We start from the raw sequence: 13,318 nt of genomic DNA, 5'->3' as shown, positions 1-13,318 counted from the left end.
AAAAAAAAAATTTGTCCCGACGATCTATCTTCTATACGCAAATGGCTACCATATTGAAAAATATACTATTTTTGTATGATAATTATGGGTTTTGTATTTTATTTTAATAGAAGTTGATGTTGCTTTTGCAATTATCCATCAATTTTTTAAAATTAAACACTATCTACAGATTTGCATTGAAGCGTTTCTTATGATAGTGATTTTAATCACTTTCAGATTAAATCTATACTGGAACTAACTATGTAATGTCTCCAATATGCCGCGACCCCACTGTGCTACCGTTTTTTACTAAAATTTTTCTTAAATTATACTCTACAAAGTAGCTATCTTAGATTTTTTTTTTACATTTTATTTAAAATTTTAAAATAATTAATATTTTTAATAAAATGTAAAAAAATTAATTATTGAGATATTGCTATAGACCTAACGTCTAACTAATATTTAAAAAAAAAATCAGCTAAAAATATTAACTGGATAAAAGTTATTTAAGTTGTCAGTGAAAGGGTGTGCCACCCTGTATAATACAAAACCTATAAAAAAAATCACAAAAAAATATGGATATAACATGACAGGTGGTCCTGTCACACGCCTGCCATGTTGCGGGACCTAAATAAAAAATAAGGGCAATTGAAAAAAATATAATAAAAAAAAAAATTCGCTTTACGTGCTTATGGCACGGCGCACTATAAAAAAGACTCTGGTTCAAAACATTAAACCATAAACTATACATTACCAGCCCCGAAGGGCTAAAGAAACTGGAGGCAGGTTCAGCCGACGCCAATAAAAAAAAATTACATTATAAATAAACAGCGGACACTCACGTAAAACAGATACATATATATTTATAAAAAACAGATGTAGGGCACACAACAAAAATCACGACCGCTACGGACGAAAATTAACCGACAACCAGTTCCGATGATGGCTAATTTCCGACAAAACGTCCGACGTTTGACCCGGCGATCCGTTGGTGACAACACGACTAGCCTTTAGNGGTCCGTTGGTGACAACACGGTTAGCCTTTAGAGTAGAGTCAAAAAAAAAAAACTAAGTACACAGTGCCGGAAATTGCTAAGAACAATTTAAATCATAAGGCGACAAAATATGCGGTGAGCAGTGCAAATAACGTTCAAGATAGGAAAGGAGCGGGGTGAATGTACACACAAATGCCGTCCATGAACCGGTCTGAAGTAGTAGACAGCTGACTATCTCGCGAGCGCACAAACAAATCACAGCACCTTATCATGATTATTTAACCGATAAACGCCGTCGCAGTAAGCATTCGGCTCAACACAGGATATTTATAGGGAAATATCAGATCATGTAGCTTTTGGAATAATCCACCAATTTTTTTTTAAATTATACACTATCTATAGATTTGCATCGAAACGATTCTTATGATATTGATTTTAAACTTTGTCAGATATCATCTATACTAGTCCCAACTATACCGACTCCTTACTGTGCCACGACCTCAATGTTCTACCGTTTTTGGTATTAAATAGCAATAAAAAAGAGCAGCCTATGATTTTCTGATGAATAATAACAGTAACGTAATGTATGATATATAGTGCACGGACATACCATTTAACTTATTTATTTACCGTTTTTATACAGTCCACTTCAAAATAATCATAATATTATTGTGTCTATGAATATTCGAAATAATGTTTGTTGGATTGAATCATCTATCCACAAATCTAACAAGCACTATGTAATCTATAGCTTATAACTAAATCTCAAAAGTCACAAAAATGAGGTTTTAAGAAATTTATAACTTGTATAGAAAGGATGTTTTCTGTCGTGTGCCAAATATAAATTCTATACAATTTAAGAATACCCATTTTGTTGCATTAAAATGACAGTCAACAGACGAAACGATGTGTTCTTATTGGCCTCTGACGTCGATAACATTCGTTTATAATAATCGGTCGTTTTCACTGTCGTAAAGTGAGTCGACTACCAATTTATCAATGATGGGCATATGCTTCCTTAACAAATTTGCGTACACTATTCGGTATACCGACTAAATTGTGCAGAGTATACACGTAGACCAATCAGTTTTCCATATTGATCGATCCATTGAACACTGTATTATACACGAGGGATTACGAATACAGGGAGATAATTGGCTTTTTTACGATATCGCTATCACAGATATGGAGCGTTTATTGTAATTCAAGACTTAATCAACAGATGTGCTAAAGTGAGACACATTGGTCTTACAACTACACTTTAAGCATTTCTGTAGATTAAGTCGTGAGTTACAATAAACACTCCATAACTGTGAATAAGCGACGTCATAAAAAAGAAATTAGCTACCTGCAATTGTAATCCTATGCATATTATACATGTATATTAGCTCAAAAATATGAAACTTTAAATGTTTTTATCTAATAAACAAATAAAGTTAAATTACGTTGTATTAGTTATTATGGGTTAAGATAAAATAGTCATTCTGTATATCTATCTTAAAATCGTATAACTATAAGCTTAAAAATATTTTATTTAAAGGGTTTTGGAAAAATAATAATTTTATGTCACTCACTCTTGCTTTCTTTCGTAGGTAGTTTACAATGAAAATAACGATTTAAAATTTTGTTTACATACTAAACTGGGCGAGACGATTATTTTTGTTATTGACATCTTTAATCTAAAAACTACTAGTGTACAACTTTTATTGAGATGTGCATCAAAACCCCGTGTTCCCCTATTATTAAAACTGTAATAATGTTTACTTAAAATAATTCTCACCAATATTAAAGGACCACACTGTAAATATTTCTAAAATAAAAAATTGCACACGTTAATAGTACAGTAAAATGTTATTATTAAATATTGAAAAATAATAACACTATCTATATGGTAACAATACACAATAAAAACTTACTTTTGAAGGTTTGAACATATAGTTCTTTTCAATCCACTTAGCATCTGTATGCTATAAATAAACATTGAATGTTAATATTATTGAATTAAATTTCAAAATAGTTGATTCTTAAAATTTATTGAAGTTAATAACAATAATAATAATTAAACCTACATATCCAATTCTTGCGTGTGTATTATCTATAAACACTTTATCCTGTATAAAAAAACAATATTTTAAAATTTTAAATAAATATTTGATGATTGTAATCACAATTGGCATTAAAAATTATATATTTTAATCTTAATACTTTAAGGTGTATATTAAAAATTAAACTATATAATGACTATCTTAGTTCTAAGAAATTGTTAAATTTTAATTGGTATCTTATACTAAAAGTTTCACATGAAAATTAAATAAAAAGTATCTATAATAAACTATTAAATAAATCACCCCGACAATTAAAAGTATATTTCCAAAGACTTCTTCAAAAAAATGTCCACACATAAAAATTAATAAAAAAGAATTTATTTTGTAAAACATTTCACAAGAATAATTAGATTTATATAATATAATTGACCGAATAATAACTTAGAATATAGTTTATTAAATTTCTTTTAAATTTTTGCGTTTTTATTGATGTCAAAAGTAAATAAATGATTGAATAAACATTAAAAATAAGCGAAAATTATTTTAAAATAATAATAACATATTATTCACATGTTCTATGACAATAATATATAAATTATATTTTTTATTTATATATGACGTGTGATAAAAATTGCTATTTACTTTTACATTTTTTAAATTTAAAGAGATTTAATAGAATAAATTTAAAAAAAACATAATGAATAAATTCTAAATTTTTTATCAGTAAAACTAAATTTTAATATGCCTATTATATATTTATTTGTTTTTTAGCATCAATTCCAAACTTAAAAGGTATATTTATATAATTTTAGTGTAAAGTTAATTTATGAGGCGATCTACTTAGTTCTGTTGGCAAAGTGTCGTACCTTAGTGCGAAGATATGGGGTTTGATTTCGATTAGCTGGTCTATGTAGTTTTTCTAGTCATCTCATGCACAGCAATACCTTACAAAGTGCACGTTAAACATTTTTAACGATAAATGAAATATAAAGTTTATTATTTTTATTTTTGTAATAGTCACTACATTTTTTTAGTTTTCTCTGGTCCGATTTTACTGGACAATACATAAATGATCACAAATCATATCTAGTTGAAGGCTTTAATATCAAAAATGGTAAAACTATCTCATTTCCTATCAATAGGGGAAATCCTAAAAATTTTTAATTTTTAAAATGGGTAAAATTCAACATTTTAAAATATTTTTACTTAAAACTGGCATTTTTCAAGGTAAGTGTATTGGTAAAGAAATTATATTTTTTGTATTAATTAGAAGATTTCTAATAGAATTTCTGTAACAGAAATAGAGGATATGAATAAAACATTCATTTAATTTAACGTATCAAACTTACATTTAACCTATAGCTTATCTCGTTCTCTACCAACATATCTTTACTATTATTTGATTAATTTCTTCATTTCATCACAAATGTTTCTAAAATTCCGCATCCTATTAACTTTGTTAAATAAAAGTTTATACATTTTGATTTTTTAAGTATATTACAATTCAATTTTCATAAAAAATGGATTCAAATTTAGTTAATTTATAAAAACTATAGTAAATATCAATCTAGTTTATTTAAAAAAACTATTTCTAGTGGTAAGTTTAAATGGAAACTTTCGTTAGTTAATTGGGAACTGTTTTGTTATTCCTTGTAATAAATAATTGTTAATTGATTTTATCAAATTACTATAAATAATTACACCGCTGAAAATAATCGTGACTTCTTTATAAGCGCGCGATGTTTTATCAATGTTATCAATACAAGCACCTATAATTAATATTGTACTACTAAATGGAGAATAATTTAAATAAAATTGTATATGGTCGATAACCAGTATTGTATTATTACCTTTTGAGTTGTTATGATTATTAGTTACAGACAAGCAAATTAAATAAATTAAAATCCTTTAAAATTCCTCAACATTTAATTAATGACTTGAAATTACTAACTAAAATGGTCGGTTTTACTATTATGTGGTTCTTCCAACTACATTACTTTTAAGCATTTACCATACAAAAATTATTCTTCCGTGTGGCCACCGACGTCGGTAATATTCGTTTATAATCTTCGGCCAATTTCGTTGCCGTAAAATGAGTGGACTACCAATGTATCAATGATGGGCAAATGCACCTTAACGAATAGTCGTGCACCAATCAGTATACCATAAATTGTACAGAGCATACTTGTGGCCGAACCAGTGTGCCACAATGATCGGTCCATTGTACTGTCTGTGCATCTCGTACGTACTGATATATTCTCCAGCTAACAACTCGGCGGATAACACGAATGTCAATGTATGTGGAGCTACTACCGACAGTAACCAATGGGACACTACCGTGCAAAGTGCTGGTATCGGTTTGTTGGTTTTTAAATAACCTGGTGTCGCTTATATAAATGCTATAAATGGCCTACGGGTCGATGATGTTGATATTCCAAATAATAAAAAAAAAGGAAATATATTCAACCTAAATACAATCATATATTTATTTTTCCTGAAATAGAAGTACTTCATTATATGAAACATTAATTCTTTTACTACTATCAGAATTATTGTTTGATTTTGTAATTTCAAACATTTTAGTTTTAATTTCAACTGTTAAATTAGTATCGAAAAATGCAAGTGCCGGTGTTTCAGGTTCTAAGTACTACAAATGTGCACATAGTTTTTTAAAAGTTAACTGAGATATAGGTTTTTAGTTGCTATGACTTTTCAAAAAAAAAGATCATGACAAGGAGCTAATGAAACAATAGGTGCATCAAACCACGCTTTAATATATAATCGAATGAGAAATGTACAAATATTGCGCAATGGATTTTCTTCACCTTTCGATAGTTTAAATTGATCACGAAACATAAAAAGATTTAGTGAATATATGGCTTTAGACACCAAACGATCATGATGAATTGCTCCAGAATATTTCAAATATATGTCACGAGTAAAAAATATGATATTTTTCATCCCTTCAAGGTTAAAAAACATTAACTTGAGTTTTTTTAAATGAGAACACGTATTTTAAATTTAATAAAATATTTGAGTTTTTAATTTAATAACAAATGACATTTGAATTTTTAATATAACTTTATTCGTTTATTAGATATAAACATAAAAAGTTTCAAATTTTTGAGTTAATATACATGTATACACTTGGGATTACAAATACAGGTAGCTAATTGGTTTTATATGACATCGATAATAGCAGCATTGTTATTATCAACGGTAGTAAGGCACATTGTTGTGAGTTTATAAATACGCAGTATTTCAGGAACATTTTCAAATGTTAAGTTGGAAAAGATTTATTTTGTAAAAAAGTTACTATTTTGAAATCCTTCTTGTAGGTAGATAAAGAATCAGATTTTGAAAAATATTATATCAAATAAAATGGAAATGTATGAGAATTCATTATAAAAAAAAATTGTTTTGATTTGTTCATTTTTAATAAGTTATATAACTTTTCAGAAAAACTTTTAGAGAAAAAGTAAAAAAAAAGTCGAAATTTACTAATTTTAAAAATCATAATTTTTAGGAGATTTTCATCATTAACGGGGAACGAAGGAAAAATTTTCAATTTTTTAGCGTAATATCTTCAACTAGATACGATATGTGATATTTTAACGTAAATATATAAACACATCATGATAAAATGTCACACATTATAATTATACAAGATCACCAAAACAGAGTTCTCTTATTTAAAATACAAAATGACCCTTTACATATGAAATAAAATCTACTTATTGTAGAGATTATTAAATAACGCCTACACACAGGGCCCTCATTATAATTAATCAATAGAATACAAAGCCTCAGCTACCAGGATCACGGTAGGGATCGCTGGGCTACACCCTTCAGACAATAAAAAGCCATTTTTCTTCGTCTAAACTATTTCTTTCGGCGATTTTAAAAGACACAACATCTACAACACTCTACACAAGATTTCACTCTCCAGGACTTGGTCGAACTTTTAACATTTTAGAAATGATCAAAATAATGAATACAATAACAGTTCCTGTTTATTTAAGTATAATTACAAATGTATACTGCCGGTCAAAAATTTAGATTCACTAGCTTTATATTTAAGTTCTATACAATTTAGTCGATTACGCAAACAAAAGACGTTAGTAGAAATAATACTAGATATATTGAGACCAATATTTGATCTCAATTTTTACCAATTATCGGTAAAAAGCTTGTTAACTAATAATAATTATTTTAATATTTATTAATTATTCAGAAGATAAAGTCAAATTCGTCATCTTACTACAGGCATGGTGTAAGGCGATTTTTTAAGTGGAGCCAGTTGACATACCTTAGCTTTATTTAGGTAATTCTTAAAAAATGGATTATATATGTATTGACAAATTAAGAAGTTACTTCCTGTCCCCTTAAGAAATTTTGAATATATCATACAATTTTTAATTGGTTTAGCGATTAATTAAGAAAAAAAATAGATAGTAAAAGTATTTTTAAAAAAAAAAAGCATCCTGACAACTCCATATGCTATGCTCCTAGTTAATTATAAGGTTTATTTTTTTTTTTTAGTAATTGAACTAGTTCAACGGTTTATAATTAATTAATATTTTTTGTAAATATTTAATATTTTAATTCACTTTAACATTCTTATTCCACACTAAATAAAGTAAATTAATTAGGAAAATATATTAATTATTTTAAAACCTGTGTGTCTTTTAAGTTATCTGGGATATTCGATATAAGAGCAAAAAGTGTTACAGATAGCTCAATCTTGCCTTGTTTCGGAAAGTTAAAAATGGATTTTCACAGCAACCCATTTCATGTTTATATTTATTGATTATTAGGATAAATATTCACGAAAACAATTAAAAAAATAAAAAATTTTCTTGTTATTTTGCTGATTTTACTACAATATTATTTTTCGGAACAGTGCAAATCAGGCACTTCTACGTGACCGACTCAGCCACATAATTAGACTTTTTAATACAATATAATCAAATATAAAATTATATTCGTCATAAAATCAAAAAATATTATTTTTTTCATAGGTGTTATGACAATTATTATAGTAAATTACTTTTAAGGTGTACGTTATGAATTTGAAAATATCTTATTGAAATTTTCGCAGCTTTGCAAACATGCAAAACTGTAAGTGGACATAAATTAACTTCAACTGAGTCATGCAGTTATTTTGAAATTCATACTTGGGTAGAATATTATTTCGAATACCTTTAGGAATATTCTTTTGAATTATATCAAATCTAAAAATTATTTTATATTTTATTGATTAAACAAAACATATATAACTCAGACGCAGTTAAACAAAGTTGATGTCAAACAATTTTAAATACTCATATTTTGTAATGTAAATTTTTTTTTTTTGCAAAGTATTCCTAATAAATAAAAATAATTTATAACATAATTGTTATGTTACTAATTACAAAAACACCGAATACTAATTATGGTACAAATTAATTTTAATGTATTTATTCTAAATTTAGAATTCATCAAAATCGAGTACAGAAAAATTTACAAATAACATAATTTAAATTCATTTTTTTAGGTTTTATATAATTATTTCCATTATATTCAGGAAAGTATGTTGAATTTAAACTNTATAATTTATAATTGTCAATTATGACTGTCGGCAGTATGGTTTCTATATATATATACAGGGTGATTTTTTTATCATAACCCACTCAATTACTTGCAGAATAATAATAATTTAAACATTTTTTTTTTTATTATCATTAGTTACACATTATTCTTGAATTTTTAACTATGTAATACTTTTTAAGTTCATCCCTTATGCCTTGGAAGGGGGTCAACTTTGTTTTTTTAAATGGTAACACATATTTTTAATTTAATAAAATGTTTGAGTTTTTAATTTAATAGTAAATGGCATTTGAATTTTTAATATAACTTTATTAGCTTATTAGATATAAACATTTAAAGTTTCAAAATTTTGAGTTAATATACATGTATAATATACATGGGATTGTAAATACAGGTAGNTAATACACATGGGATTGTAAATACAGGTAGCTAATTAGATTTTTATGACATTGCTCTCTCAGTCACGGATTGTTTATTATCAATTATGATTATCAATAGATATACTTTCTGTATTGTCAGTTGGTGTATTTATAAACTCATAACAATGTGCCTTACTACAATTGATAATAACAATGCTGTGTACCTGCTAATATCGATGTTATAAAAAACCAATTAGCTACCTGTATTTGTAATCCCTTGTGTATTATACCTGTATATTAATTCAAAAATTTGAAACTTTAAATGATTATATCTAATAAACGAATTAAGTTATATTAAAAATTCAAATGCCATTTACTATTAAATTAAAAACTCAAACATTTTATTAAATTAAAAATATGTGTTACCATTTAAAAAAACAAAGTTGACCCCCTTCCAAGGCATAAGGGATGAACTTAAAAAGTATTACATAGTTAAAAATTCAAGAATAATGTGTAACTAAAGATAATAAAAAAAAAAAATGTTTAAATTATTATTATTCTGTAAGTAATTAAGTGGGTTATGATAAAAAAATCACTCTGTATATACTCAAAATAAAATAAATAAATGGTAATTTAACTTACAAAATCATATTTTTTTTACTAACTTTTTTTTTTTAAATTATACACTATCTACAAATTTGCATCGAAGCGTTTTTTATGATAGTAATTTTAATCACTGTCAGATATCATCTATACTAGACCCAACTATACCACGACCCACTGTGCTGATTTTTTTATTAAATAAATTATATTCGTTTAAAATTAGAAGCCAAGCTTAGATATATATAATATATATTTGTACAGGTGATCAACTTTTAATATAAGTGACGTGTTTCTATTCTGTAAGTTCATAGTACAGTATAGTGATACACAGTAATTAAAATGAGACTAATATTGTGCATATGTATTATTTTAACATTCAGTCAATATATAAATTCGACTTTTTTAAAAGATGATGTATATAACATAAAGAATGAAAGAATACTTACTGCTGATGGTTATCAACTCATAGCTGATCTCAGGATAATCAATAATAGTAAAGATGAATTCCATTTTGGAATGATTGTCAAAACATTGAAATACTTGTATTTATTCTTAAAATATGGTAAGTTAGTGAGTGAGTTTGAATCACCGATAAAATTTGTAGAATTAATGTTGAAAGCCGTAGAAACTGTAAATTCTTATTTGGAGAAAGCGGAAGTAAATTATTGGCGTATAANGAAGGAAGCGGGAGTAAATAATTGGCGTATAAAGGAGTTATTGCCTGATCTGAATAATTATTATAACGATAGTGAAAAACATTTAAATCCAGAAGCAACAAAAAAATTTTTTGAAAACATACTTAATACCACATATGAAGTGATTATTGATATATACAAAAAAGAAAATCCACATTATGAATTTTTTTCGATAAAAAAAGAACAAATCGAAAATTTAATTCAATCGAATTATTTTTATGAGAATATAATCGATTCAACATTTAAGGAATATTATCCGCCGTCCGAAAATTTTAATCAAGAGGAACGCAGAATGGCTTTAAAATTATTTGGTCTAAAATTTTTTGCAGAGTACAATTATTTAAACGATTTCAATTTGTTATTTAATAATTATTATCATTAATATATATATATTTTTTAATAATTACATAATTATATACTATAATATGTTTGTTGTTTTTATGTGAATCAACTGTTAACATTTTTTAAATATTATTTACATAAATAATATATAAATGTATTTCGTTTATTTTTAATGTATATTTATCAATCACATTAATATTTCTATTGAGTTAGTAATTGTGTAAGAAATAAATTAATAAAATTCCTCGTGCATGTTTTCAATAAGTGTTTCGTCTCATTTTTGCACAGGTATAAGAATTACTTGGTAATTCTTTTTACCTGAATAAAGACAAAAAAAAATATTAAATTGAAAATTTGAACACAAAAATAGTATGAATTTTGACTACAGCAGCTATTTTCACTAAAAAGATAGTTTAAAAAAAGTAAAAATGAAAAAGTTAAATTTTTGTGCAAAAGTTGTTATTTTAAATACCTCCCCGCGGGACAGATGTTTAGTAAGATACGATTTGTAATCTTTTGACGTATAACATAATATACAAGAGATATAATATTATCAATACTGTACTATTCTGATAATTTATGTACAAACTTATATACTTATAAACATGCTGAAAAATATATATATTATATATAACTTATCAAACATTCCTTGATAAAATATACAAATATATTCCTAAGCGCAATGCAAAGTCGTATCCTCTATTAACTCTGCCTGGACAAAAATGGAGGGAGATAGAGGAAGCGGCAAAGGGCCTAAATTGCATAGAATAAACAAAAATAAATAAATAAATTGTTAAGAGTGTAACAAAAAAAATAAGATACCACGAGTACCTGATATAATATTAATTGTATTGATCCATAGACTATTCAATAAGTTATAGCATTATAACTAATTATAATTAGTATTTTCACACAAAAATAGCATTTCGTAACCATTTTCACCGTGAAGATAAAATAAACTACGAAATTTTTTTCTTATAATAAAGTATATTACATAGGCTTTAATTTAAGGTATATATAAAAGTATCAGTATTTCCGGAACACTTTAAAAAGTTAACTTAAAAAATTAATTTTTTTGTGTAAAAGTTGTCTTTTTAAATATCCCCTTGTGGACAGGTAAAGAGTGAAATTTATAAAAAAAAAATATATCAATTGATAAGTAAACACATTGTGCATCTATATAAAAAAACATTATATTGATATAATCATTACTGAAAAAGTTATGGTAGTTTTAAGTAAAAAAAATTGAAAAAATTTCGAAAATTAACCATTTTTAAATTTGTGATTGTTTTGGAGATTTCCCCTTTTTAAGGGGATGTAAGAACATTTATTACTATGTTCTTACCACTTATATTACACACGTTTTATTTCTATTTATTTAATTCGTAATATATATTAATTAGCATAGAGGGAGATGCTGATGTGACAATTCTACTCGTCTGTAGTCCGGAGCTACTGACGTCGAACTAACAAAGGGCAGTTGTGTTTGAGTGGCCGTTATAGACATAGTTTTCAATATTATTACTTTCGTCTTATTTATATTATTTATAACTTAACTTGTTTTATTCAACGACCCGTCTATCGCCAATTGTCATCATAGCCAACCAACTCCGTCTCACTTGGATATCCCTACTAACCAACTGTACTAGGATTCAGGTCAGACTTATTGTACATTACATATAACTTATACTTACTAAACATCTAAAATATAACTTTACTTTGTCGTTGACATAAAACAATAGTCTAATTTTATTTAATAACCTATCCCCTGTAACTAAGGTACACGATTGCCTGTGTCTCCTTCAGGCAATTAAAACTAATTTAAGGAGATAGGGACGATATTTGGGTAGACATCGGGTAGCTTCCGATTCTTGGTTTTGACCAAAATCCTCAACTATTAAACAAGCCCCTAACAGGGAACAAGGGAAATATTTTCAATTTTTAAGGGTAATGTATTCGACTAGATACAATTTGTGATCTTTTGACGTATCGTTAAAAGAAATTGGTTCGGTGAGAGTTGAGAAAAATTGGTAACAGATACAAGAAAAAAAACAAATCATAGTAAAATTAATATCTTCTCAGCTTCGCATCGCAGCTAAAAACATTTATATCGAACATTATGTACATTCATTGGATTCTGTGTTTAGTGCCTCATTTATTTTAAAATTAATTTTATTAAAAAAGATTGAAATACTAAATTATGTACACGTAGTGGTCAATGAGTGGATAGACGAAGGGAACGGAGTCCCCCTTTTTATTCGGAGAACAATCTAGCAGCCACGGAGGATACTTATTAGACTATTCAAAAAGACGATGACAGGACCGGATTTCTCATAAAAACCACTTGGTAGCCGACTATTGAGCTCATATATCATAAAATCATTGTACTATCGACTAGGCTTAAAACATTGATACAGTGACACACGTATTACTACAGAAGGGCAGCTGCACATATAAAAGCTTTTGGGATTCACAGAAATCGTGCCATAATAAGAGTGTCACAAAAGTCAGATGAATTTTTACTATCATCGACTACGACTGTTACCCATATAGTCTAAGTAATTAACTTAACTTAGCTATTACCGAGATAGTGAAAGAGGAGAGACTGACAGCACACTGCACACGCACTTCCTGAGAACCTTTAATATATGTGGTTATTTGTTATTTGATTGTCTACTCTTGTTATTTATTAGATGTGCGATTAGCCGTCA

The 13,318-nt window shown here is 27.0% G+C and overlaps 1 protein-coding gene across 1 annotated transcript in view; it reads right to left on the bottom strand.

Annotated features, from left to right (window-relative positions):
• The window catches only part of LOC126908697 (uncharacterized), a 16,641-nt gene extending 13,182 nt beyond the window's left edge, over positions 1-3,459 (bottom strand). Inside the window, exons 1-4 of the mRNA XM_050691000.1 lie at positions 3,323-3,459; positions 3,044-3,085; positions 2,891-2,941; positions 2,755-2,784 (exon numbers count right to left, since the gene is read on the bottom strand). Of these exons, the coding sequence (XP_050546957.1) occupies positions 2,755-2,784; positions 2,891-2,941; positions 3,044-3,085; positions 3,323-3,412 (213 nt within the window). The 5' untranslated portion in view covers positions 3,413-3,459. The remainder of the gene's footprint in view (positions 1-2,754; positions 2,785-2,890; positions 2,942-3,043; positions 3,086-3,322) is intronic.
• Between the last annotated feature and the right edge of the window lie 9,859 nt (positions 3,460-13,318).

The sequence above is a fragment of the Daktulosphaira vitifoliae genome, unplaced genomic scaffold (genome assembly GCF_025091365.1).
Source record: "Daktulosphaira vitifoliae isolate Bord-2020 unplaced genomic scaffold, ASM2509136v1 Scaffold_5, whole genome shotgun sequence".
Classification (NCBI taxonomy): domain Eukaryota; kingdom Metazoa; phylum Arthropoda; class Insecta; order Hemiptera; family Phylloxeridae; genus Daktulosphaira; species Daktulosphaira vitifoliae.
Note: the sequence above shows the minus strand (reverse complement) of the source record. Positions and strands in the feature narration are given on the sequence as shown.